This window comes from Podarcis tiliguerta (assembly GCF_965153285.1).
Source record: "Podarcis tiliguerta genome assembly, chromosome: 6".
In the NCBI taxonomy this organism is placed as follows: domain Eukaryota; kingdom Metazoa; phylum Chordata; class Lepidosauria; order Squamata; family Lacertidae; genus Podarcis; species Podarcis tiliguerta.
The window spans coordinates 10,340,049-10,367,787 of NC_139539.1; the positions used below are offsets into that span (position 1 = coordinate 10,340,049).

Genomic DNA, 27,739 nt, shown 5'->3' on the forward strand with positions numbered 1-27,739 from the left:
GCTTTTAAAAAAGAAATAATTCATCATCCTGCAGGCTTTTGCTTTACAAGCGCGGAGCGGCCGCCACCCAAACCCCGGGGCCTTTTATTGTTCGCTTCCCACGTTGCTCTGGGCCGGCGCGCGAACGGGTTAACCCCGGAGGGGAGCCGCGAGGGCGGCCAAAACAATGGGCAGAATCAGAGCATGAATAATCCCCGCGCGGCGGCCACTCCTCCTCCTCCTCCTCCTCCGCTCCCCCCGTCGATCCCACCCACCCCAACCCGCCTCGGATCCCGCTATATCCCCTCCTCCTGGGGCGAAACGGTGCGCCTCTCTCTCCAAGTCGCCAAGTTGGTGAGGCTCCAGCTGCAGGTTGATGCGTCGATTGCGCAGCCTCGTTGCTACTTGCTTGGAAACCGCCGCAGCCGGGAAACTTTCCTCTTTGCGTCCTGCCGCCGCCGCCGCCGCCGCTGCCTCCTTTTCTCCTCGGCTTTGGGGACCTTTAGCCCTTTGATCCTCAGCCATGGCTCTCCGGGGGAAACACTAGTCGCTCCTTCCCATTTCCCCCGATCCCAATTCCCTCCGGGATTTCTCCTTTCTTTTTTTGCTTTATTGCCAATCGCGAAAAAATGGCGAGGGCGCCGGGGAAGGTCCGCTGCGCGCAGCCAGTGGTGCCGCCGCCGCCGCTGGTGCTGCTGCTGCTGCTGGCCGCGACCGTGCCCTCTGGCTCGGAAGGGCAGCCGGTCTCCTTCCACGCGGACGTGAACGGCCACAGCCTGCACCCACCTTACTTCAACCTGGCCGAGGGGACCAAGATCTCGGCCACCGCGACCTGCGGCGAGGAAGACTCCGGCGCCAAGACCCCCAGAGCCGTGGAGGATTTGTATTGCAAACTCGTGGGCGGGCCGGTAGCGGGAGGGGACCCCAACCAAACCATCCAGGTACAGTATTTTCATCGGAGGCTGTCTGATTTCTAGTTTCCATATGGCCGCATCTTGCATTGTTATTACTGTGGCTGTAATTTGTTTTATGTGTTTTGTAATGATGAGCTTTATTGTAACCCGCCCCGGGACCTGCTGGCGACCTGTTTATATCACGAAACACGCACGAATCTTTGCATCGTGGAGAGCGCGCAACTTGAGGATTCAATCCTGTGCCTTCTTTCCTGGGAGTAAGCCCCGTGGACCGCGATGGGACTTTTCTCTCAGGTGGGCTGTTACAGGATGAAGGAAGAGGGTGGGAAAAAATACGGTATACATCCTGGCTTTGCAATAATTTATAACAGCGCATAACTTTTGGCTGGCTCCTCCGCCAGTGTGGGCTAGAAATCTCGAAATCTCCCCTCCTCCTTCCTCTTTTGTTATCTCCCAAGTTGACTTGAGGTTGGTGGATTGATTCTCAGTTAATGGGGCAGGCACACAAAAGGTCTGGGAAGGAAGTGTCTCTGGCAAGTGTGTGTTTGTGGCTGTTTGCACACTCACAGAGCACATGTTTGCTCTGCGCTTCATAATGTGGACTTCTGAAAGGAGCATTGAATTTAGCAGACCTTTTTAGTGACTCTGGACTGAATGGCTGTGCCACCTTCCAGTTTCAAGGAGGGATGCAATTACTCTTCTTTTCGCCCCCACCTCCACTGACTGTGTACAGACAAACCATCTGCCAAGAGGTAACTTCTCAGCTGCTTGTTAAGCTTGGTGTGTGAGCTCCTGTGCCAAGTGGGAGTCATACAGCACTTAAATAGCTGATCAGAATTCTAGTGTTGTGAGGGGGGCAGTAAGATTCTGTTCACGTTTGGCAGGACAACACACACACACACAGTTAACAAGTGGCTACTGCTGGATAAATTGTGGCCCATTCATTTTACGGTTAGACCCAACGTGCTCAAACTTACAACAAAACTCTGATTTGTGTGCTTTATTAGTATGCTTGAATGCAGCGGGTGCTCGCTGCTTCCCTCTCCATAAAAAAAGCAATTTTCTGTTTTCTCAAGTTGAGGGTGCCCATTTGCCAAAAAATAATAATATTGCGATCCAGTCAAAGTTAAGCATTGGCTTAAAGTAAAAAAAATAACAATAAAGACTTGTTGATTGTAGTAGGGGAAAGTTTAAGCACTTTCTTTCAAAAATGTTGAAATTTAGACAATCCTGGCTTCAGGGTTGGGTGTTTTTGGGGGGAGCAGTTCTTGGTCAAGATGCCACCCCCATACTCTCTGCTTTTCCTGCCCCTTTGGGCACAGTCCCTGCAACTTTCCAGGAGAGGGCAAAGTGAGAAGAAGCTGCTTGTCTTTCTTCTTGCTCACATGCTTAGAGGGGCCAGGTGATCAGGAAGCGTCCATGAGGAGGAGGGGCAGTAGGGCCCGGGGAGCCCTCTTGGATTTGGCAGTGGGCCTCATTTTGGGGCATGGGACTCAGCAGTTGCCCAGCAATGCCAGCCTCTGATTGAGACTGACCCTGGACTCAAATGTGATTGGCCGCTGAAATGCATTTCTTTTTTGTCAGGCATACAAAAGAATTCCAGTGGGTTTTTTAAGAACATAATAGCAGAAAACCTGTGTTGAAGAAAACACATCAGCCTATTTCATGCTACTAGTTAATAATTGTGTGTGTGTGTGTATTGCTTGGAGACCTAATGTTCATTTCCTTACAACAACCCTGTAAGGTTGGCCCAGTGCTGTTATTATCTGTGGGAGCTGAGGCATAGTAGCCCGCCTCAGGGTTACCGCCAGTCAGTGGCATAGCGTGGGTTGTCAGCACCCACGGCAAGGCAAGTAATTTGAGCCCCCTAACCCGTGGATTTTAGCAGGGGGCAGAGAGCTGCGAGTGCGAGTGCCCCCCCCCCCCGATGTTGCGGCCGGTGCGGCCGGCCCCCCCCCCCTGCACCCCCCACGCTACGCCACTGCCGCCAGTTGAGTTCATGGCCAGAGACCCAACTACGAATATTCCTCTTCATTTCATAACTATGGTGTTACATGGCTTCCACATCTACAGCTCAATATCTGTGAAGCAAACCTGCTTTTCAGAGCGGCACAGTTGGTCTGCCCTTTTCTAAGCACCTTTTCTTTTTTCCTTCCTTGCTCAGAATTCGGAGTTCTGTGTTTTCACTGGATCACCTATAAAAAAAGATACATAGAGGAGAGAATTAAGGTAGCTCAGCTGGCAAGAGCGTGATACTCTTAATCTGAGGGTTGTGGCGGGTTCAAGCTCCACTTTGGGCAAAAGATTCCAGCATCGCAGGGGATTGGACTAGGTGATCTGAGCTGTCTCTTACAATTCTATGATTGGCTTTTTTTTGGAGTTGCTTCTTTGCACTGAAAACTTTTGACTGTTAAGAGGGATCATTGCATTTTCTCAAAACAGGAGCTTCTCTAGTAAGCAAGTCCTCTAGAGTTCTACCTTGGCTCGCCCAGGTATCTCCACTCATAGTTTAATGTCTTATAAAAGAACAGTGCAGGCAATTGGCAGGCACCGGCTTTTTTCTGTATAGCACAAATGCAGCATCTGAACCAGGGATGGGGAACCATTTTCTTCCCACTAGGGCAGCATTCCCTACATGCTAGTGTTGGGCATAGAGGTGGATTTTGGAGTGAGCAGTTCCACCCAACTGGGCACCAAGCCTTGAGGCTGCTGCAGGGCATCGCACCTATGAGGTAATGAATTGAGCCAGAGCGGAAGGTGAGAGGCAGGAGTGGTGAATTTTGGTCTTGCACAAGGTGCCACTGAGACTTGAGAAAGGCCAGAGTCCAGCCCGGAGGGTAGGTCAGAAGGCAAAAAGTGTGCAGGGCAATGAATATGAGTCTTAGTACATTAGGTTTTCTAGCCATGGGGGAAATAAAATCAAAGGTTTCTAAACACAACACATGCTCCCCCATCGAGCAAGCAAGAGGAATCGCCACATGTTCAAGGACACATTCTGGTCATACAAAAGCACTCAAAGAGGTGATAGTAGAGCCAAAGCGGAGTGTGGCTTGGGGAGAGGGCTGAGGCCTGGATGGCTGTGTTTGGTCCCTGGAATGGAGGTTCCCCAACCCTGCTGTAAACATTGAGTCCAAACATAGGGAAAGAAAGTAAAGGTACCCCTGACCGTTAGGTCCAGTCACAGACGACTCTGAGGTTGTGGCGCTCATCTCGCTCTATAGGCCGAGGGAGCCAGTATACAGCTTCCGGGTCATGTGGCCAGCATGACAAAGCTGCTTCTTGAGAACCAGAGAATCGCACGTAAACGCTGTTTACCTTCCCGCCAGAGCAGTGGCGTAGCGTGGGTTGTCAGCCCCCGGGGCAAGGCAAGTAATTTGTGCCCCTAACCCGTGGATTTGCGCCCCCTAACCCTAACCCCCAGATATTGCGACCGGTGTGACCGCCCCTCCCCCTGCACCCCCCACACCACGCCACTGCGCCAGAGTGGTCCCTATTTATCTACTTGCACTTGACGTGCTTTTGAACTCCTAGGTGGGCAGGAGCTGGGACAGAACAATGGCGCTCACCCCGTCACGGGGATTCGAACCGCTGACCTTCTGATCGGCAACCCTAGGCTCTGTGGTTTAGACCACAGCACCACCCGCGTTCCGCAGGGAAAGTTAGTTCTGCTTATATCCCCTGGAAAGTGACCAGGCAAGTAAGTTGCGGCTAATTTATTCCACATTAATTTCATTTAGTCTCTTATTTATTATGAGAGGAATTTAGCTGGCCTTAGGAGGAGATTGGCAGCTTTCCCCCAGTTTCAGTTAACAGTAGTTTAAACACGACATCTAAACTTTAAACTATGGTTAATCTTAATTTTGGGACGCGGGTGGCGCTGTGGGTAAAACCTCAGCACCTAGGACTTGCCGTCAGGTCGGCGGTTCGAATCCCCGCGGCGGGGTGTGCTCCCGTTGTTCGGTCCCAGCGCCTGCCAACCTAGCAGTTCGAAAGCACTCTCGGGTGCAAGTAGATAAATAGGGACCGCTTACTAGCGGGAAGGTAAACGGCGTTTCCGTGTGCGGCTCTGGCTCGCCAGAGCAGCGATGTCACACTGGCCACGTGACCCGGAAGTGTCTTTGGACAGCGCTGGCCCTCGGCCTCTTTGAGTGAGATGGGCCACAACCCTAGAGTCTGTCAAGACTGGCCCGTACGGGCAGGGGTACCTTTACCTTTGATCTTAATTTTGTAGCCAGCTTCATAAACCATAGCTTGAAGTTGGGTTGTTTTGGGCAAACCATAGTTAAAATTAACCACAGTTTGTTGGACAACCCAGCAAGTTATGGCTAATCAAAAACAGAATCAAACCTTCTGAGCTTTGTGGATGCATTGAAAGAAGAGGGTGTGGGGGAGGCTGGGCTCATTGCTTTCACAATAACATGGCATCTGAACATACCCAGTGGTTAATTCTCTTTGCATTAGGGCCCATATAACATCCCATACATGTTTGCCCTAACAATGGACATTTAAGGGAAATCATAATCTTAGAAGTAGCTGTCAGTAACTTGGGACATAAAAGTTATTCTGTATGACAGCTTCATAAGCTCTTGAGACAGCATTAAACTTGAGTTGCCAAACCTGGATGTATGGCAACCCTAATTAAAAAAAATTTAAAAAATTACACAGATCAGGATGAAATGTTAACCCATAGTTTAGTTTTCCAAGAACAAGCCTAGATCTTGGACTGGTGCCTCTGGCATGGCCACAATGAAAATTCAGAAACTTTTGTTTATGATTTAGCTTAAGCACAGCTTTCCTGAACAAACTATGATAAATCTAAGTTCATTAAGTTTGCTTGTTTTCAATAACCACAGTTTAGGTTTTCGATGTAATGGTAAACTGTGGTTAATTTAAAAGTAAGCTGAAGCTTCTGAACTCAGTGGATGAGAAGAGGGGAATACACAATCCAGAGACTTGCTCTGGCTTATGTTTACAATCCTAAACCTTGGTTTTGTGTTAAATGTGAACTGGGCTTTTAAATAAACCCTAAAATACGGAGGCACCACCTTTTGCTCTGCTTTGATAGCACAAACTTTGTTGGGTTGCTTCTCTACCTTGGTGTGGAATGCCAGGAATATTCAGGGATCAGCCTGCTACAAATGCTTCTATGCATATTTACTTGAAGGTTTGGATCTGGTATTCTTCCAAACCATTTCAAAACAGATGTGCAGGTGTACACTACTTTGGGGACAGACAGTAAATATTTTTTATGGGAGCCGAAGGTGGTGTGATACAGGCATTGTGGTGTGTAGCAAATCAACAAGAGCTGGGAACAGAGAAAGGTTGAGTTTACACACCAGGCACAACCATGCTTCTGTTCTGTAATATCATGTGCAACACTTTGGAAAAAGTGCCTCTGTTACCCAACCCTAAATGGAGAGTGTTGAATGTTGAGAACATAGGTGTGAATAAGTCTGCAAATTGTTTGAAGGAATGTGGGTGGGAAAGAAGGGTGTGTTAAGGATAAACAATTATTACAGGCTTATGTCAAAGTAAATGTCTGCTTAAACTGGGACCTGACTGAGAGGCCACATGCACCCAAGGCCAAGAATTTCCTAGGAATGTGGATGGCAAAAGTGTACTGCTGTTCAAAGTGGCTTGCGCTTTGCTTAACAACTGTGGACATCTGGGATGGAGGGGAGACCAGTTGCAAGAGAGGATTTGCTAAAGGCTGGGGGTGGGGGGAAGCTAGTGAGCTTTTACTTCCCTGTGTCCCAGGCCTGTTGTAAATCCTGCAAGGGCAACCATAGGAGTTGGAAAGCAAGTGGAATTTGAAACCTTCCCCAGTGTGCGAAGAAAGTCTTAAGACAAACCTTAGCAGCAGGGACCATTGTGGCTCGTGCTGGGTCAGGAAGAAGTTGAGATGCCCGTTCACCTGGCACCCTTCCTCTGTGTAAGATTAAGGAGGATTAAATTAATACATTCGCAGTCGAAGACACTTGACTCACATAAGTGAAAAATTAGCATGGCAGAAACCATTTTGGCTTATGTTTCTGTTTTATGGTTGAATTTGGATATAGGTTTACGTACTCTGAATGGCCAAAGCTTTAGCTGCTTGCAATCTCCAGCTAACAATCAACCCACCCATGTTTTGCTTTGCAAGTTTGTGTAGAACAGGGGTGGCCAACTCCCAAGTGACTGCGATCTACTCACAGACTTAAAAGCTGGCAGTGATCTTTTGGGGGGTTCAGGTCGAAGTTGTTGAGCTTAGCTTTTTTTAGGAACAGACACCCTGCAGGAAGAAAGGTGTGAGCACCTGTTGGACAATCTACCTGTTGGACGTGCCTGGTGTAGAACATGTGTAGAGCAGGGTAAACCAGAAAAGGAAGCAGGCAGTTATCATATTGGTGAGGAGGAGGGTATGCATGCATGAGGAGGTACCTGGATTCCAGAAATGTTGGTGCTGATGACTTATTCAGTTGACCTTGTTTGTTGGTAACTGGCACAGTGCAGCCCAAATTGTGTGCCTGGGGGAGGGCACCTGGCCAAACACAGAATGGGTTGTGTGAAGTGGCCTATAAGTGCACCATTGTGGTTTCCAAAGTGACATTTGAGTCTGGATTTTCAAAAGGGCTTCTCTCCCTGTTGTCTTGTTTTAGTGTTAAGCTGAAATGAGAATCTGGGCTTGGGTGAAATGTAGACACTAATAAAAGTTCAGCTTCATTGAAAACTATTCTTTTATTTTGGGGTGAACCAGCCACCCTTGAAAATGGGGCTTTGGATTTGGTCACCACAATTTATCCATTTGGTAACTTATTTATTCAATAAGCTGTTTTTTTTTGGGGGGGGGGAGAGGCTTATTGCTTCCCAAGAACAAGGGCAGCCGATTTGTTTCTTTTATTTCAGTCCATTCTGAACATACCTGATAGTAACCACCACCCTTGAATGCTAAAAGAGCGATAGCTAAGAGAGACTTGTTACATGTTAAAGACTAGGTGTTTGATAGGCAATGCTTGTTTAAGCGTGAGGCTATCATGCCAGATTCTCTATAACCAGCTATGTAATACCTGCACACAAGAGGCTTATGTCAAGCACCCAAGTTCTCAAGGCAACTCTTTATGCCTCTTTCACCATGTCTGATTTGTGCCCTTCCAATTGCAGTCTTGCGCCATTCATACGTCCTTTCTTGGATACTACCAGCAACTTCCAATTAAACAAACTTTGGCTATTCATAATGCTGAGTTGGATTGTGGTTGCTGCTCCCCTTCGTGTTCTTCTGTATGGCTTTGATACTGCTGCCCCTTTGATGTAAGCCGTACTTCCTAGACTGATTTTTCTCTGGCCAATCTGTAGTGCTTTGGTAAAATCCTTTTGTGGCTGGTTCCTTCCCCTAACAGTGGGCAGCACTGAAGGGGGAAAAAGGGAAGGCATAGGAAAGGAGGTATTAAGTTGAAAGGTCACCGTTCTTAGTTCATTATCTTTAGGGATTTCAACGCTCCCTAGTGACTAAATCAACAATGAAGGCATGGAGAAAAAGAGGGGGATGTATGTTCAATTTCCGTTGGCTGACGCAACCATAATGAACTCATGAGTTGGTTTGTAGAGTTCTCCAAGTTGCACCACTTAAGCTTGCTCTCACCCTTTCACCTTCACTGCCTTATATATTATTCCCCAGTAGAACACACCCACAGGCTGGAAAACTATGGAGAAAAACCATGGAAGAGCTAATCTTTATATAAGATGGGCCATTAGAATAGTTTCTTCCATGTTGTTGTTGTTGTTTAGTCGTGTCCAACTCTTCGTGACCCCATGGACCAGAGCACGCCAGGCACTCCTGTCTTCCACTGCCTCCCGCAGCTTGGTCAAACTCATGTTGGTAGCTTCAAGAACACTCTCCAGCCATCTCATCCTCTTTCTCCTTGTGCCCTCCATCTTTCCCAACATCAGGGTCTTTTCCAGGGAGTCTTCTCTTCTCATGAGGTGGCCAAAGTATTGGAGCCTCAGCTTCACATTCTGTCCTAATGAGCACTCAGGGCTGATTTCCTTCAGAATGGATAGGTTTGATCTTCTTGCAGTCCATGGGACTCTCAAGAGTCTCCTCCAGCACCATAATTCAAAAGCATCAATTCTTCGGTGATCAGCCTTCTTTATGGTCCAGCTCTCACTTTCATACATCACTACTGGGAAAACCATAGCTTTAACTATACAGACCTTTGTTGGCAAGGTGATGTCTCTGCTTTTTAAGATGCTGTATAGGTTTGTCATTGCTTTTCTCCCAAGAAGCAGGCGTTTCTCCCAAGAAGTTGTTTCCATAGGTGTATCAAAATAGCCACCTGAGGATAGAGTTTCACATCATAAGTGTTCTTTCTTTCTCACCTTCAGTTCGCTAGAGAATGGTTAAAGCACAAAGTTCTTACACGGATAATTTTAACTACAGTCGGCTTTGACACTTCAATTTATTTATTATTTTTACATCCCATTTTTTCCTCCAAGAAGCTCAAAGTAGTGTGCATGATTCTCTACAACCTCATTTCATTGTTGCATCAGTCCTGTGAGGTACATTAGCTTGAGAGAGAGAATGAATGGATGAAGATGTGAACCAAGGACTCTCAGGCCCTAGCCCAACACACTTGACCATGATACCTCATGGGTTCTTTATAGCCATTTATTTTTTTTATAAAAGTATTTATATACCACCCGTTCACAAAACAGCAACATAAAAACGTTTAAAAGCAGTACAGAGCAAGCATCAAAATGAATGGCCACTTCACATAGGCCTGTGGACTTGTAGCATCCTTCTATTGTCCATATCACATCATTGTTGTAAATAAATATATAAGGTTGGGGAAGGGGGAGCTAGCTCAGTGGTCACACCAAGCTGAAGGCCCCAGCTCTGATCCCCAGCATGTCCACTATAGGGTGGGGAGATACCACTGTGTGTGAAATCATGCAGAGGCAATACTGAACTACGTAAATCAATGGGTTGACTCTGTAAAAGACAATGCCCTATTTCTCCTAAGATTGAGGTGGAAAAACCCCCAACAACTTAACAGCCTATTATTGGGTTGTTGATTTTAACTGCTATTTAGTAACAAAACCCTAAACACTTCAATATTAGTGGTAGTAGTAACAATGGATCTTTTTATTCTTGTACTTCCAGTATAATTATTTGAGTGTTAATCTCAAAGTAGGCAATCCTTATGAATTCAGTGTAGCAGTAAGTGCAGAAATCCAAATTGAAAGCCATTTTTTAAAAATTGAGAGGTTGCATTGCATCGTGCCCACAGGGGTTTATCACATTTTCTGCTCTTCTCTTTACTACTGCCCTTTTTCTCCATTTCCTATAGTAGCGGTTGGAATGTCAGTACAGTAACTGGGATGTTTGTGTGTGCATGGGGTTGTTTCATTGGCTGTCTACTATGAGAGACCCATGAGAGACTAGTGTCTCTTACTCCAGAGAAAACTTAGGGCACGTAGTGAGCGCTTTTAAGTCCCGTTGATTTCAGTGGGAGGGTTAAGCTGAGCAGGATTCGGACAAAAATCAGAAGCAGTTTACATGCATTCCCTTTGATCCCCCAAATTCCCTTTGAGCCATGTATGAGTCATGGTGCCATGAGTTCTGTGCCTCTGATGGAGGGACACTGTGTAGCTGATAGTGGAAGTTTTAATGGCAGGGAGAGCTTGATCTTTCTCTCTGGTTGATATTATACCTTGGGCTGTACTTTTACATCCTTAAACAGTTGGCCTTTGTATTTTTATTTTTTTATATACTGTTGGTGAGGTATTCTGCTCCCTTGCATGCTGATCCTGCTATAATGGTTGAACCAGCAGCAATTGGCACAGTTGATACACGGCTTATGAGTATTTGAAATCCTGGTTTGCCATTGTGGCAGTAAGCCGATCACTCCTAAAAGCTCTGTGTGGACTGGAGAAAGCAGATATCTGAAAGGCCATTCTGATTCAAGGACGTTGTGTTGGGGGGAAAAATGCAATAGTAGCAGCACTATGTACAGTACAGTGGCCAACGTGATTGCATGTTGTTTTAAATGGTTTTAATGTTCTATTTTGAACTGGGACTTCAGGGTGAAGGGCATTTAATAAATAAAAATAATAGATAATAATAGTGCAGCACATTGCAGTTGCTAGAATAACCTTTAAGTGGTCCACTAAGGCCCTCAGCAATTTTCAAGTGGGCCTAATCCATCAACTGATGTACAAAATGGACCTGTGTGGACAGTAGCTTTTGGATCGACACAATGCAAGAATGCTAGAAATTTGTCCCATCAGTTTTCCTGGTTCTAACGTACTTCCTCACAGGTTTCTATTACACTCTGCAAAGACCTCAACAATCCCTTTGCTTTAAATGGGAGATTTAAAATGAGAGAAAGGATTAGATTTGCAATTGCTTGAGAGGAAGCTCTTCCATTCAAACCCGCTCCATTATCTCAGTTTGCTCTGATTGCCGAGGTATTAAATTCCACAACCCTTTTTGTAACATCCTTGTCTGCTGCTGCAAAACCTTTCTAGGTCTCCCATCTCTCTTCTTGAGAAAAGCCTATTGTTGCAATTTAACCTATTGTTGCAATTTGCTTGGATCTACAAGGTTGATGGGATTTGTTTTCTCAGGACTTTCATAAACATGATGCGCAGTTTTATCTTGCTTGTGAGAAACCAAACACCAACTCACGCTCCCACATACATTTTTCCTTAATGGGAGAAATGATGTTGTTTATTTAATATGATAGATGAGCAGCGTTGGCAAACGTTTGATCTTGGTGGACTAGTGATCTTGGGACAAATCTCAACAACAATAGCAAAAGTTGTTGAGGTATTTTTAAATTAAAATTGCCAAAATCTATACTACCAACATGGGCTGCCATATGTCTGGATTTTCCCAGACATTTCAGTCATTTTCACCCGGATGTTGCTTAAGGAGGCTGAATACCGGTTTGGCTTGGGGAAATTCCGGACGTATGGCAACCCTATTACTGCAGCAAATCGATTGTCCCATTTTTCCCATTAAGTGTTGGCTTCATTTCCTTCACAGAAGAACCAAAGGCCTGAAAGAAGTTGACAGTTCGGCCTGGTGTCATGCTGCCGTTACCATAGCAACCAACGGCAGGCCTACGTGGAGGCACTGATCCAGTCTACTGCTAGAGCAGAAGGCCATTAATCCGGCTAGCAAATTACGCCCCTGCTGAGACCCTACTTTTGACCTAATGCTTCACTTTTCCGAAAACATTTAAAACAAATAAACAAAAGAACTCTCTAGGTTCGATACAAATGTCACGTTTATTTTTAGACCAAATGTGCTTGGCTTGGCATTACTAGCAACATATTTATTTTAGCCCATCCTAACTCTAAGGCTCAGAGCAGGTTGCTTCATTTAAAAAACTCTCTCCAACCACACAACATGTTTTCTTCCATTTTTCCCCCCACATGAGGAATACTGGGCTCCCAGGCGTGTTGCCCAGATTTACCCAGTCAGTCCATAGTTGTGCTGGACCGTTAACTTAGATATTCCATGCAACTCATGTAGTTACTCTTCTACAGTTCCTATCTTTTATTTTATAGTAGCAGCAGCCTCATACCTGATGTTGCTCAGAAATTCTATTAAAACCCCCCACAAAAAAATCAGTGCAGATTTGAAATCGGTGGATAAAATCTGTGCAACTTTGAAAGGTTCAGCCCACTATTTTGATTCAAAATGGCGCCCAACTATATCTAAACAGATGCTTCTTGATTTCAGGAATCATCGTGCAGAATTGTGTTACTGTTATTTTAAGAGGTGTCCAAAGAGCAAGCAAACAACTTCCTAAAGTGCATAGCAGATGTGACTGGTTCGGTTTATCTTTCATTTTTCTCCAGACAGCAGGGATATCGTCACAGAACATTGTTGGAATGTATGCATTCTGCATTTCTAGAGACAGACTATGGGGAGGGTGGAAAAAGCTGTCCCTGAAGCCAAAGAGAATCGTAGAAGCCTTGTGGCCTTTGTGTGGGTATAGGACAGGGGTCAGCAACCCGCGGCTCCGGAGCCGCATGTGGCTCTTTTACACCTTTGCCGCGGCTCCGGGGCGGATACTAGCGAGGGGAGGAGGCACACTGTGCGCCCCGACACTCCCCACTGTGGCGGGCGCTGTACTGGCTGTGATGTTGCATGGGGGCGGTGCGTGCGTTAGTCACGCACCGTCCCGACGTCACCTTCCTGCCCGCTGTCAGATCGCGGCTCCGGAGATATATTTGTTTTAAATCCAAGGGTCCAAGTGGCTCTTTTTGTCTTAAAGGTTGCAGACCCCTGGTATAGGAGGAACTGTGAGAAGAGATATTGGAAAGAGTCCTGGTATCTTGTGACCAGAACAGAACTACTGTTCTCAGGGTGGACCACAGTCACCCCTTAAGGAATAATCTAGAAGCTGTGCTTCTAGAGTAGGTTGCAAAGTGATACAACACTGGTGTGTGAAGTGGGATCAGAGCTTATGAGACAGTGTAAGAGAAGAGTTTTTACTTATCAATCTGTAATTGCGAGGTAGCAAGATAACACTTAAGATGGCTTAAGGTTAAGATCAGCATTTTGACTTTGGCCCTGTAGCAAACTGTTAACTAGCTAAGATAACTAACTGGACTGATGTACAAGGTTGATGGATTTGTTTTCCCAGGACTTTCATAAATATGATGTACAGTTTTATCTTGCTTGTGAGAAACCAAACACCACTTCTCAAAGGCCTTCGGACAGAATAACCTCACCGTTCTCTCTCTTGCCACTGTGGCTTAGCACTACATGAATGAGATGCATGAATGAGCTTGCACATTCTCTCCATTCAGTTTTTGTCACGTTTTTCAATCTAATTAGGGTTGAGAGCCTCCCTATTGCCCCTGGGCTCCTTGGAGCACTGAATATGGTCCATGTTTATGATCATGGGTGTGGAATGAGGGTGTGGATCCATAATCTTCCTGAATAAAAATGGAAACCTTTTCTCTGCTTTGTTGTTTTTTAACCACAGGGTCAGTACTGTGACATCTGCTCATCGGCCAACAGCAACAAAGCCCATCCCATCACCAATGCTATCGATGGCACCGAACGCTGGTGGCAAAGCCCTCCTCTTTCACGAAGGCTGGAATTCAACGAGGTCAACGTCACCTTGGATCTTGGACAGGTAACTGCAGGAAAACGTCATCCTCCTTGATCAAGGGACCCTTTTTACTTTGCAGAGATATTGATAGACAAGAGAGTACTTCTTTGTTCATTGATTTTTGAGTTACACAACAGGACACATTGGAAATCCTGCAACTTTCCTTAGCTAACTACAGTCACTGTATTGTTTGGTGGCCCCCAAAGTCTTGTCCAGAAGACAACGGAATCTTGCAGAGCTATAGCACTATATGTATAAATAGCAAGGTTACCTTGTTTGCAAAGTGCTTCAGATGTGTTTGCGGTATATATATTGAACAGCATCTTACTGCATCAGGCTGCATGAGGGGCTGAGCTGCATATCTTACTGCTCTCCAATGTGAGGTATCTCTGCACCTAGACCAACAACATTCCTGTGAGAAAGCTGTGCTTGAACCCTTCCCCTTGCAATAGGGAGTGTGACACAGAGCAGGCAAGGCTTTCATCATGATTCTAGGGATAAGCCAGCCATAAGGGACATTTCCATAATGGCCATCATACGTATATTCCATATATTTAATTGGATGTATTTAATGGGTTTGAGACCTTGCGGTTGAAGGGAAGTCACAAAGTCAATACTGGCCTGTTCTTTGTTAGCGAGATCGTGTGGACATATGAGCTTTCGAGATCTTTTTCCACAGGCGAGATGAAGCATCTGAAAGGTGACACGCCACTTAAATACAAAAGAAAGCAAATAACTGCACTTTGAGAAGTCACTTCAGGGATTTTAAAGCAAATTGCTGATATCCTGTTGTTGAATGTTAGCTCAGACCTTTGGGGATCAGAGTTCATACTGGCCTGTCAAGACCAAGTGTAATGCTTTGAATGTGAAAAGTATCTGGTGTCCAATAACCTTTCCTTCCGTTTGATAACCTGGTTTCTGGGTCACTGTTCATATCTTAAGAAACAGTGGTTCACTCGGCCCGTTTGTGTGATGTAGGCTGCTAGAACATTGTTTTATATCGTACCTCAGGTTAAGAACAGTTTCAGGTTAGAACGGACCTCTGGAACGAATTAAGTTCTTAACCAGAGGTACCACTGCACATGTATCAGCAAACTGAACTGGATTAATCAGAGAGTATACACTGTATAACGATGCTCCTGGTTCTTTGTTAAACTTTTCCTAGACAAGTGGAGAATTCCAAGAAGCACAGTGTTTGACACCAGAATGCAAGGGATAACACAAATTCTGCAAAATAACTGTGCGTGTGTACAACGATTGCCATATAATTTTTGTGCGTAGAAAACCCTGACTGGTTGTGAGCCTTTGGTTTTAATGGATCTGCCGATCTTATCTGCAGAAATTTCCACAAAGGAATAGTTAGACACTGTTTTCTCTTTGCAAGTGCAGGGATTCAGTAAGAAAGGTAATTTCCAGGTGCCTTTTGCAGTTCTATGACCTAGGGCCATTGGCTCTGCCTGTTTGTGGACTCGTTCTCATTTCAAAGCAGGCAGCTTCAGTTTGAAACACTCTAGTTAAATATTTAAACAAAGCTCCAATACATGAAGGAAGGAGGGCAGCTGTCTAGAATGAATGCCTGGGGATGGAGGCAGTTGAATATCTCCTTGGTGAGAGCTTTTCCATTGCTGAAAGGTCTGACAGTAACCTATATGCCAGCCTTTCATTTCAAGCACACACAAAATGTGACAGGCAAAGCTGCTGGGGCAGAACTGGCTTACCAGTTGCTTGCTGAATAGAATAGGCGGAGGAAGCAGTCTGTGTTGTAAACAATTCCCTCCTTGGAATTCAGTGAGTCGAGCATTCAGTTCTGGAGCGTGATTTTGATGATGTAGCATTTAAAGGACTATAGTGTCACAGCAGGCAGACTGGAGGTTTACTGTTCCCCCCTACTGGCTTCTGAAACATTTGGGTTCAATTTTCTAGAAAACACTAAATGCAAAGGCAGACAAGACATTTGTTTTCTAACAGCCTGGTCTGTTTACTTGTGGCTTCGGAAATTCCACTTGTGTGTTGTTTTTCTCGTGCGAAGTCGATATATCGGAATTCTGCTAATTTTTGTGGTAGTGCAATTCAAACTAGGTTTCAATGCCACTTTCCTGCCTGTAAGTTCTATGTACTGCGAGGAAAGTTTGCCTCTTTCCAAAAATTGCAGGTGTATGTATCACTACGGTCTTCAGGAACAATTCAGTTACTTGTTTTATTCCTATCTGCAAACTGTTAACTAAGATAACTGGACTGATAACCAAATCATCTCACATCAGATGAAAATGCTGCTATTGCGTCCTGCACCGCTAGAAATAGGAAAATAAAAAACTGGAGGATGCAATGCATTTCTAGTATCAGTAGTTGAGTAAATTATGGGAGACGGCTTCTTAGCTCGATTGGTGACGTCAACAGCTGCAAAATAGTTGCTGTTGGGGTTTGCCGCTGTCACCACCTATACTTGTGGCAGTGGCTAAGATTTCCAAGGAAGGAACCTGGCGTCCACTTCCCAGGATGCCTTTGAATGATGAGGATATGGCCAGGCAAAACAGATAAAGTTGGCTATCCTTGCATTTTGCAGTTTCTTTTCTTTTTTGCTGCAATTGATAATGTTGTTACTGATGATGGCGATTCCTTTCTGTAGCCGTTTTCAGTGTACAAAGTGCATGGCAACTCTTGCCTTGTTTACCCTCACGACAACCCTGTGAACGAGGCTGCTATTATTCCCGTTTAACAAGCTGTTCTTTTGTTTGTGCCCTTTCCTGTTGCCTGCCCATCTGTCCTGAGTAGCAGGGCCACAAATAAAGAAGCAAGGAGGAGCATTGGAATCCCCAGCCAGTGAATGACAACCTGAAAAAGAGAAAAGGGAGGGGGAAAATAAAAATAAAATCTGAAGTGGTGGGCCACCCAGCCTGAGTAATTTATATAATAGACTCACATCATGTAGTGAATGGCCTGTGATGGCTTTAAGTTTACAGTTCTCTGACAGGGGAGGTCAAGGAGGTTCTGCCAAATAATGGGAAGGGCTATTCATTTGATTATCTGTTTGGAGGTATCTGTTTTTGGGTGGGGATGAGATTGTAACTGTTTCAGCTCAGCTGCAGACATTTGTGTATCATCAACAAGAATGGTTGATGTTTATGCTAACCTGTGATCATCCGAGGCAAGCTGTAGCCTGGCATCTTGATGTCCCCTGACTAACTGGTTATAAAGTGAGCAAATTGGTTAGGAAACTCTCTGTGGATTGAGCAAAAAGAGAGCAATATTTATTCTTTGTAATCAGTAGTAAGCATTTAACTTTGGGTGTTGGTTGAATTGGTAGCTCTTAGAGCTTGTAAATGTTACAAAGGTTTGGTTGGATCCCTGGTCAGTGGCTCTACAAATGCAGGATATTCTGGTGGTGGCTGCAGAATTTGGAGCCTTGAAAATATTTTGTCATATAATTTAAATACAGGTTGCTATGTCTTAGAATGACAGATATGTGGAACATGTCTGTGGAATTGGCCAACTGTTGTGTCCAGCAAAACAATATGTCCTTTTCTGACATCCTACAGTGTCTCCTTTGCTGGAAAATGTTAAGTTATTGGGGGGGGGGGAGAGAGATGTACAGTTCAGAATAAAGAAAATGAACAATTTTGTGCCAACTGATATGTACTTATTGATCATTACTACAGTGGTACCTCGCAAGACGAATGCCTCGCAAGATGAAAAACTCGCAAGACGAACAAGTTTTTTGTTTTTTGAGTTGCTTCGCAAGACGAATTTCCCTATGGGCTTGCTTCGCAAGATGAAAACATCTTGCGCCTTTTTCTTAAAACCATCAATGCATTCCTATGGGAAACCGTCAATGCATTTCCTATGGGAAACCGTGCTTCACAAGACAAAAAATTCACAAGACGAAAAAACTTGCAGAATGAATTAATTTCGTCTTGTGAGGCACCACTGTAATCTTATGCTAAACAAGGTGATAGTTAGGCCTATAGTTCAGAATTTCCTCACCCCTTAGGGACATATCCCCAATATGATGGTGTTTAGATACCCCTTAAATCAGCATTAACTTAAGACTACTCTAGTGGTTATTCTTCTTTTCCCCCCCTTTCTGTCAATGCTTGGTTATAGGTGAGGTGGGGATTCTTGCCTACATTGGTTATCCTGATTTCAGAACGAACAGATACAATAGGTATCAGGGAGTTGTGATGTAGCGGTTGTCTATATTAGCAAAGAGACTAAAGTGCTGTAAGGAATATTGAGGAGCTGGCTTCTTTCCAGATCCCTGACTTCTCCTCCCATGAATGTGATTCCAGGCCAAGACACCACAGAAAAGTTTATATGATGTTAGTATTTTGTGGATAGCTGCGCGAAGAGAAATGCTTAAGGGTCTTGGAAAGCAACAAAAAGAGAACATTCGTGTCTGGACATGCTTGCAGCTAAGTGTTGTTGATTCTAGAGGCTGTTGCAATCCTCCTTAAAAGTTGGTATTGGTTGTGAGTTACACTGGGGAAACATGTGACAGTCCATGCATGTGAAGATTGGGAGCCTATTTGGGCCACAGACTACACCACTTGGTGTGTGTTCACAGCCAGAGGATGATAATATTCTGAAGTACCAAATCCTCTTCTATTGTGACACACAAGGAAAAGTTTAGCCCAGGTTATATGTGTGCTACCAGCTATTACATGGGGCTCAGATAGGATAAGTGCTCACTATGGATCTTTGGAAGCTCTTTGGTCTAAGTTCCTAAGGCAATTTTTTTCCCCTGTTCCCTCCTGTGTTCCAAATGCTTCATTGCGCTTGGAGACTAATAGTAATAATAATAATTTATTTATACCCCGCCCATCTGGCTGGGTTTCCCCAGTCACTCTGGGTGGCTTCCAACAGAACACTAAAATACAATAACCTGTTAAACATTAAAAGCTTCTCTAAACAGGGAATCTCCTCTCTGTTGAATTACAGACCTGGCGTAGAACATTCAATTATTGGCTTCGGCTAAATTTAAACCCCCACCGGTCTATATCCTTAGTATCACAAGATTGTCATGAGAGCGCTTAGACTAAAATTGTCACAAAAACGCTTCATTTTTTCCGGTTTCTCACCACAACAGTTATTAACACTGGGCTTCAGTAAAACAAATAATTTAATTAGATGTCGCCTATATATTATTGAGCAATGGAATAATTTGGCCACGATAAGGAAATTTTGTCCGTGGTATGATTATTTCCCAACCTAGTCATTTTGATACATTGGCACCTTATTTGCAAAATTTAACAGTTCCAAAATATAGAAGCACTTTGACTTTTGCAAGATTAAATATACTTGCCTTCAGCTGTACTTGAGGGCTGAGTTCTAATAATAATAATAATAATAATATATTATTTATACCCCACCCATCTGGCTGGGTTTCCCCAGCCACTCTGGGTGGCTTCCAACAAAATATTAAAATACAATAATGCGTCAAACATTAAAAGCTTCCCTAAACAGGGCTGCCTTCAGATGTTTTCTAACAGTCTGGTAGTTGTTTATCTCTTTGACATCTGATGGAAGGGTGTTCCACAGGGTGGGCGCCACTACCAAAAAGGCCCTCTGCTTGGTTCCCTGTAACATGGCTTCTCGCGGTGAGGGAACTGCCAGAAGGCCCTCGGCGCTGGACCTCAGTGTCCGGGTGGAACGATTCTGCTGGAAAAACACTTATATCCATGTGGAGATGGTAGTATTGAATCAGTAGCTCATGTGCTGCTAGCTTGCACTCTTTATAAAGATTTGAGGAGTGAGGTTATTACCCCTCTACTACTACCCAAACCAGGTCGCTCAACCATTGTTACTGTGTCTTTTTGTCTAGCAGATCAAGATAACCAGGTGACAGCAAAAACTGTAATTTTTTTGGCAGGGGCAGTTTAGAATAAGATCCCTCTAGAATGTATTTTGTATTGTTAAGTTTTTACCTCTGTCTTCAGTACATCATATTTTATTTTGTTGCTATGTCTGGTGGCTGATTCAAATAAAGATTCTTCTTCTACGTGCTGGAGGCACGTTCGCAACCCACAGCATTCGCAACCTACAGTGCTGCGTCTGCGCACGTGCGGGTCGCAATTCAGTGCTCATGTGCAAAGTGCAATTTAGTGTTTCTGCGCATGCGTGAGCGCCGAAACCCAGAAGTAACCCGTTCCAGTACTTCTGGGTTTGGCACTGTGCGCAACCCGAAATCGCGTAACCTGAAACGTCTGTAACCCGAGGTACCGCTGTATATGTGTGCTACCATTCTGCAGGTAAATCTGCAGATTGTGGTATTGGGCGTACGACTTCATAAGATCTCAGCTTGCAGTTTAAACATAAAGTAGGTTTCTAGTTCTTGTGGCTTTGAAGATATGCACAAAAGTGTGTTGGACAATGCCTGCTAAAATGGCACAACTCGGAGGGATGGCACTTTGTAACCTGCATAGATATTTTCCCCTTCCCCCGCAAAAATGAAAGTAAAAAATGAAAGTTATGCAAAATAATCAGAAGTATGCAACATATGATTTTCATAATCATATGCAGAATTTAGCTTTTATTGGCAAGAATTTTTAATTTTCAAAGCATGGAGTTAAGATAGACCTGCCTGCTGTCTGATTGCACCTTCAAATCCTATGTTTGCCTGAGAAGAGAAAGGTACGCAAAAGGGAGGTGCCGCAGTTACGCCTTCAGCACATGCAGCGCTAGTTGAGTTGTGTTTAGAGGAGATAAAAGTGGTGCTTGCTGGCAGCTTTCAGAAAAAGAAGAAAGAACTAGTTTTCTTCCTCCAGGGTCAGTTTAATGTCGTTTCCCTTAGTGATTGTAATAAAATGGTGTTCTCTATAGAAAAGAATCATTTGTCTTCTTCCCTATGAAGCGTCTTTGGTTTTCTGAAAGCCACCACAGTTGAAATCTTTCAGGAAAAGCTCATCCATGGAGGCCATTGTGGTCTAACCTGTTAACTTTCCCCCCTTGCTTTTAAGAACAATTGCCAGTCTGTACGCTTTATGCTGCTTCCTTTCTGCCTTTCTATCCAAAGGAAAGTTTACTCTCAGGGTGAAAAAACAGTTTCTGGAAAGGCGTGGCATTTGGGGTTCTTTTATATCAATATTGTCTTTATTATTTATTCTTTTGGAATTAAAGAACAATCTATCCATTTCGTACTAAAATAATAAAAAGGTAAAGGTACCCCTGCCCGTACGGGTCAGTCGTGTCCGACTCTAGGGTTGCGTGCTCATCTCGCTCAAGAGGCCGTGAGCCGGCGCCGTCCGAAGACACTTCCGGGTCACATGGCCAGCTTGACAAAGCTGCAGCTGGTGAGCCAGCACCAGCGCAGCACACGGAAACGCCGTTTACCTTCCCGCTATAAAGCGGTACCTATTTATCTACCTGCACTTAAGGGTGCTTTTGAACTGCTAGGTGGGCAGGAGCTGGGAACGAATGACAGGAGCTCACCCCGCTGTGGGGATTCGAACTGCCGACCATGCGATCAGCAAGTCCTAGGCACTGAGGTTTTACCCACAGCGCCACCCGCATCCCTACTAAAATAATACCACCCCCAAAATTAATAAATCCAGTGCAGGCAATTGGAGGTCTAGCGCCGAGGGCCTTCTGGCAATTCCCTCAATGTGTGAAGCAAAGCTACAGGGAACCAGGCAGAGGTCCTTCTCGGTAGAGGCACCTGTGGTGGGTCATCCCATCAGATGTCAAGGCAATAAGCAACTACCTTACTTATAAAAGACATCTGAAGGCAGCCCTGTTTAGGGAAGTTTTTAATGTTTAATGCTGCCTTGTGTTTCTAATATTCGGTTGGGAGCCACCCAGAGTGGCTGGGGAAACCCAGCTGATGGGCAGGATATAAATAATAAATTATTATTATTATTTCAGTCTTTTTTATCAAGGTTTTTAAAAAATATAATATATTTTGCTTTGTTCAGTTATTAAAGGATGAATAGACTCCAGACTGCACCTGGGAGTTGCTAAGAATGGTTTTTCCCCTTACCCCACCCTCTCCCCCAGGCCAGCCACTTCTGTTACGCACACTTGGATTCTTCAAAGATTAGGGGCAAAGCACCCTGAGGTGAACTGTGTCCAGAGCAAGGTCAGACATGTCAGTGAAGCTGGGAATTTCAGGGGGCTTGGTCTGTAATTATTAGGAAGATGTAAGCGACGTGCTGTTTTCTTGCGAGCTGCGTGATAACTGGCTGCTCTTGGCCTGTTTGAAAATGACTGCAACTGGAGGAATGACTACAGCTGAGCACATCGAAGCAGACATGTCCTCTGCTGGAGATTGTTACTGTTGAATCAAGGATCTCTGGACTTTCAAAGCTGGAGGAAGAATTCTGCAGTAGTTGGTAGGGTTGGGCCAACAAGACATTTGGGCGCATTCTACCACTTGCTTTTGGTAACCGGAACCATGCTTCCCCATCTTAGAGAAAGGATGTGAAACAGTTTGTAAAAGAGGAGAAGAGGGAGCCCGTTCCTGTTGCCAAGGCGACCTCTGCTCTTTTCCATTGGGATGCACATCCTCTTGCAAGTAATGCAAATCAGAGGAGTGACATCAGTTGCGCATCTGAATGCAGCTGATGTTCCTTCACCCAATGTTCCTTTCGGTGGAATTCCCATCTTAATGTGTATCAGGGTGTCAGGGAACTGCCATCAGAGCCAGAGGGAGAGGGAGGGCTCCAGAGGGATTCCGGAGAGCGTCCCGGGAGGCAGAGAAGCAGCACATCTTCTGGGGAAGGAAATCAGCGTAGCACCAGTGGAGAAGGGGGGCAGATGGGGGAATCGGCGAGGTGGCTCCAAGACTCCTCGCCGGGGACCAGCGGGGAGAGCACGGGTCCTCCGATGCCCACACCCTCCCTGCGCAGAAGGCTTCCGTGCAGGGAGAGTAGGAGAAGACTTGGCGTCAAAGAACTTCTGTGCTGGAAGAAGTTCAAGAAACGCCCACTGACGGATTCTGCCAACGATTGAGACAGCCACGGGCGGGTGGCTGTCCAGACAGAAAGGGTTCACTCAGGCAACCCACCCAGGCGTGGCACCGATTTACACACGAGCAACCCCTAGAACCATTACACAGGGTGAGAGGTTGAATTTACCACTCTGGGCAGCGACAGGTCTGGGAAGCATAGTTTGCAGATGAGAAGGAAAAAATGCGCTAGAGAGTGGAAGGTTGCCCCCCCCCCCCAGCATTTTCAGATCTCCTGATTGGCAGCTTTCACAGAAAAAGTTGAGCCTCAGGAAAATTTGGGAGAGAACTACCAGAGATGGTGCATTTTATTGTATATATTGATGATGTTCTAGGAGAGATAATTTTTTAAAAGTGCATTCTTCCCTGTGACCTGGCTTTCTGAATTGCTTCCTTTTGAAAAACCATGTGAAGGCAGATCCGTGCTGAGTGGCGAACCCAGCAACCACCTTAGGTGAGAAGAATGTTTGAACTGCAGTCATCAGTATGTCTGGATTGTCTTGCCAAAATGGGACCATGTAGTCATCTATCGCTGCTTCCAGCGTAAGCTGCAAAATCAAACCTGACAAAGAGTTTTGTCAAGCATGTGTCCCTCTGTTTCAGAAGCATGCCTCAGGTAGTAGGAAGTTATTCTATATGGTGAATTTTCATAGTAAATCTGATTGTTTGTTGGCATGATTCTGATTGTTTGAGCAGCCACCTGTACAGCTTTAAAAGAAAAGGCTGGCTGATCTCAGATCCTAGCAGAAAATGTGCCTAATTAAAGGCAATTTATTAACACAAGTCTCTTGATAACCATAAGTAACCATAAGTAATAGACTTTATTTGCATAGCCGACAGGCCATAGCATCAAAGGACAAACATCAACAGAAATACATTACAGATATAGTTACCATAAAATCTTGTGACCTATTAAAACCCTAGGTAAATTAATAATAATTAAGTCTCTTGATATAGAAATGTCTGCCTTTTTCTGCAACATATATGCATATAGCAGCTTGTATGCCTGGTCAAGTCAAATGAAATCTCTGACTTTTTGCTTTAAGCAATATTCACCTCTGAGTCACAGTCTGGGAGTGTTGTAAGACATAGAAGTCAGCACAAGAACTGGCTGAATGCAGCTGAACAGTCCCATTTATGGTGACCCCCTAGGTCAGTGGTTTTCTTGAATGATGGGGTTTCTGGAATGATGGTCAGGGGTGCCATGGGCAACACTGGCCTCTGTCCCTCTTTCCTTCCTTCCCTCCTCTGATTCCCTCTTGTGTCTGCTTCACAAAGGCATGCACAGCTGCTTATTGAAGCAGCCCTGGCTATAAGCTCTGCAGGCGAATGGTACCTCTCTTTCTGGTGGGGTGGGCAGCTCAGAGACCAGGGAGGGCAGCTGTGGCTGCCTGGAGGACTTCCAAGGAGAGGGGAGAGGAGGCTGAGGGAACACTCCACAAGGGAGGGTGTTTGAAAAAGGGTGAGAGGCTGCCAGCTTTGCAGGCAAGGGGTGACATAACTAGGCTCCTGAGCCCCACAAGGGTGCCACAGAAAGAATGTAGTTGGTGAAGGGAGCCATGGACTCAGAATGGTTGAAAACTTCTGCCCTAGGTGCTTGCTGTTTTCTGCCTTCTTGAGAATCCCAAAACCAGACTTCACAGGCCACAGCATATGGCTGTACCACTCAGGGCAAGGATGAAGACTCTGACCCTCAATCTGTTTCTAGAGTTCAGTTCCCATCCTTACCCATTGGCCCTGCTGGCTGGGGCTGCTGAGATTTGGAGCCCAGCAATATTGGGCAGGTTTGTTGGCTGAAGCAGAGGTTCCTCACCCTTGACTTTGGGCTTGGGCTTTGTCAGTCCCCGGACAAAACTGACAGTCCTGGGAGTATTCAGAATTCTGAATGTACAAATTGTGATGGTTATTGGGCAGGAGGCAGTCTCTTGTTCCAATGAATGAAGGGCCCAAGCTGTTCATTTAAATACATTCAGAAATATGCATGTTCTGTAATACATTGAGCATACAGAATTGAGGATTCCTGGGCACATATTGTGGTTTGTTTTTGGCAGGGAGCTCACACAGAACTGCCAAAGCGGTCAGTCTGTGCCAGGTGATTCAGGTTCAGATAAATATGTAACAATATTGAGTTTTCCTAGAAAGGGGAAAGAGGCTTGCCCTTTCAAAGCCTTCGCACATTGTCTCCAATTGCAAACACAGACTGCAAACATAGATCTGTTCTCCAGCTTCATCATTGCCTTGCTGTTATTGCTGCAAAACTGTTTGCTGCTTAATCTCCCTTCAGTCCCTCACAAAGGCTGCACCCACCCAGGCTCAGCGTGAACTCTGGTCCTGGCCAGGATCCAGCCTGCCTTTTCAGGCCTTTGTGTAACTGTATGCGCTGCCAGTGAACCTGGGTTTCAAATTCTTCCTGAAAACACACCACAAACCTTTGTTTGCCTCCGTCTCCAGCCCAATTTCTGTGTAGCAGTCAGAGGCGGCGGCAAAATGATGATGATTTGTAACTCATGTGCTTTAGAAATCTTGGGGTGAATCATGTTTTGAGCAAATCTGGTTGTTGCTTAAGTTTCATTATTACTTCACTGTTGCTAGATCAGGGAGAGGGCCTCTCCTGTGATTATTCTGCAGCTAATTAAGTACCTTCAGGGTTTGTATTCTGCCTTTCCATTTTAGCAACAAAACACCCCAGGTGTCATAACATCAAGGGTGGAAAAACTAGTAATGGCAATATTTGTTGTTGTTGTTTAGTTGTTTAGTCGTGTCCGACTCTTCGTGACCCCATGGACCAGAGCACGCCATGCACTCCTGTCTTCCACTGCCACCCACAGTTTGGTCAAACTCATGCTGGTAGCTTCGAGAACACTGTCCAACCATCTCGTCCTCTGTCGTCCTCTTCTCCTTGTGCCCTCCATCTTTCCCAACATCAGGGTCTTTTCCAGGGAGTCTTCTCTTCTCATGAGGTGGCCAAAGTATTGGAACCTCAGCTTCACGATCTGTCCTTCCAGTGAGCACTCAGGGCTGATTTCCTTCAGAATGAATAGATTTGATCTTCTTGCAGTCCATGGGACTCTCAAGAGTCTATCTTAGTGAGGGACTTCTTGCTGTCCATGGGACTCTCAATATAGCCATCTTTAACCAGTGGTGGAAGGCATGATTTCGCTGCACTGATATCATTGCCCTGGTGACCCTGATTCCTTGATACTAGCAAACTTAATAAAAGCCACGGACAACGAGACAACATGTATGTATATAATTTTGCCCATTACTGTACTCCCCTTCTGATTATGACAAAAGTGACTAAATGTTGGGCGCTAGCAATGATGTATATAGAAGGTAATGGTCCATTAGCAAGATTCTCTCAATTTGGATGTCACTGAAAATAGTTTTACCAAAAGCGTTAATTCCCCCTCCGAACCACTTACGGACTCCCTCTTAAAGACTATGTTCATGGAATACAATCTTACTCAGCTATGAGTGATCGCCAAAGAAATCATTTCAAACCTAGCTTGATTGGATTTTTGCTTCCTTCGCTGACAGTTTTTCATTTGCAAATTTGTGATGGGGTCATGTGTGTAGGCTTGCCTGAACCAATGTTGGGTGTTTAACAGTAGGCCACCTGTTTTATAGGGGTATCATGAGATTTGATAGTTACACACACACACAGACAGACAGACAGACACACACACACACACACACAAACACACACACACACAGGGTAGGGAGGGAGAAAGACAGGTTTGCTGCATAAAAACTGTTTTTGCCAGGGAATTGTACCAGCTGTGCCTTAAGCTGCTAGTCTAATTGAGAGGACGATACTTGCTGTGAGTATCATATCACATTGCTTAGAACAGGGGTCTGCAACCCACGGCTCCGGAGCCGCATGTGGCTCTTTTACACCTTTGCCGCGGCTCCTGGCCGGATACTAGCGAGGGGAGGAGGCGCATTGTGCACCCCGACACTCCCCACTGTGGCGGGCGCTGTACTGGTTGTGATGTCGCATGGGGGCGGTGCATGTGTTAGTCACGCACCGTCCCGACGTCACCTTCCCGCCCGCCTGCTACATTGTAAGGGGCATGTACGCTGGTCACTGCATTGAAAGGGGGCATGTACGCTGGTCACTGTTTTGAAGGGGAGTGAAGAACACACACACACACAAAAAGGGTAACTTGTTAATTTAACGTTTATTTCTATGAGGAGGAGTAATTCTGAGGGGTCAAACAAAGAAATAATAATAAAAAGTGACAAAAAAGTTATTTTTATAATGATGAGTTTTGCGGCTCCCAGGTTTTTTTTCTTCGGAAACGGGTCCAAGTGGCTCTTTTTGTCTTAAAGGTTGCAGACCCCTAGCCTAGAAAGACAGTGAGGGTTGCAAGCAAGGCAGCCTGGGGGCAGGGGAATTGATTTTATCTCACTTTCAATCTGCCATTCTTTCCTAGTGCCTCCTTACTTCCAAGTTACTTCAGATGTTTGAAGTTTTTCACAAATACTTCCAGTGGCACATATGCACTGAGAAGCCTCTCCTGCTTTGCACACACACACACACACACAGAGAGAGAGAGAGAGAGAGAGAGAGAGAGAGAGAGTGTTAGTTCCTTGGAGCTAATTAGTTCACAAAGAGCCACTTGCATTATTTGTTCAGCAAGCAGCTTTTGAAATTCCAATCACCACCTAGTTTATCAGATCAGAGGCTGATAAGGAAATGCAGTCAGCCATTGCTTCCCCCCACCACATCCCCTCGCTATTAAATGACACATTTCCCTCCCAGCGCTTTTTCAGAAGCCGCACCTTTCCTTCAG

General features: G+C 45.2%; 1 protein-coding gene across 1 annotated transcript in view; it reads left to right on the plus strand.

Moving 5' to 3' along the window:
* Positions 1 to 293: 293 nt before the first annotated feature.
* Positions 294 to 27,739, plus strand: part of LAMA5 (laminin subunit alpha 5) — a 207,426-nt gene continuing 179,980 nt past the window's right edge. Inside the window, exons 1-2 of the mRNA XM_083447232.1 lie at positions 294 to 920; positions 13,877 to 14,029. Coding sequence (XP_083303358.1) covers positions 609 to 920; positions 13,877 to 14,029 — 465 coding nt within the window. The 5' untranslated portion in view covers positions 294 to 608. The remainder of the gene's footprint in view (positions 921 to 13,876; positions 14,030 to 27,739) is intronic.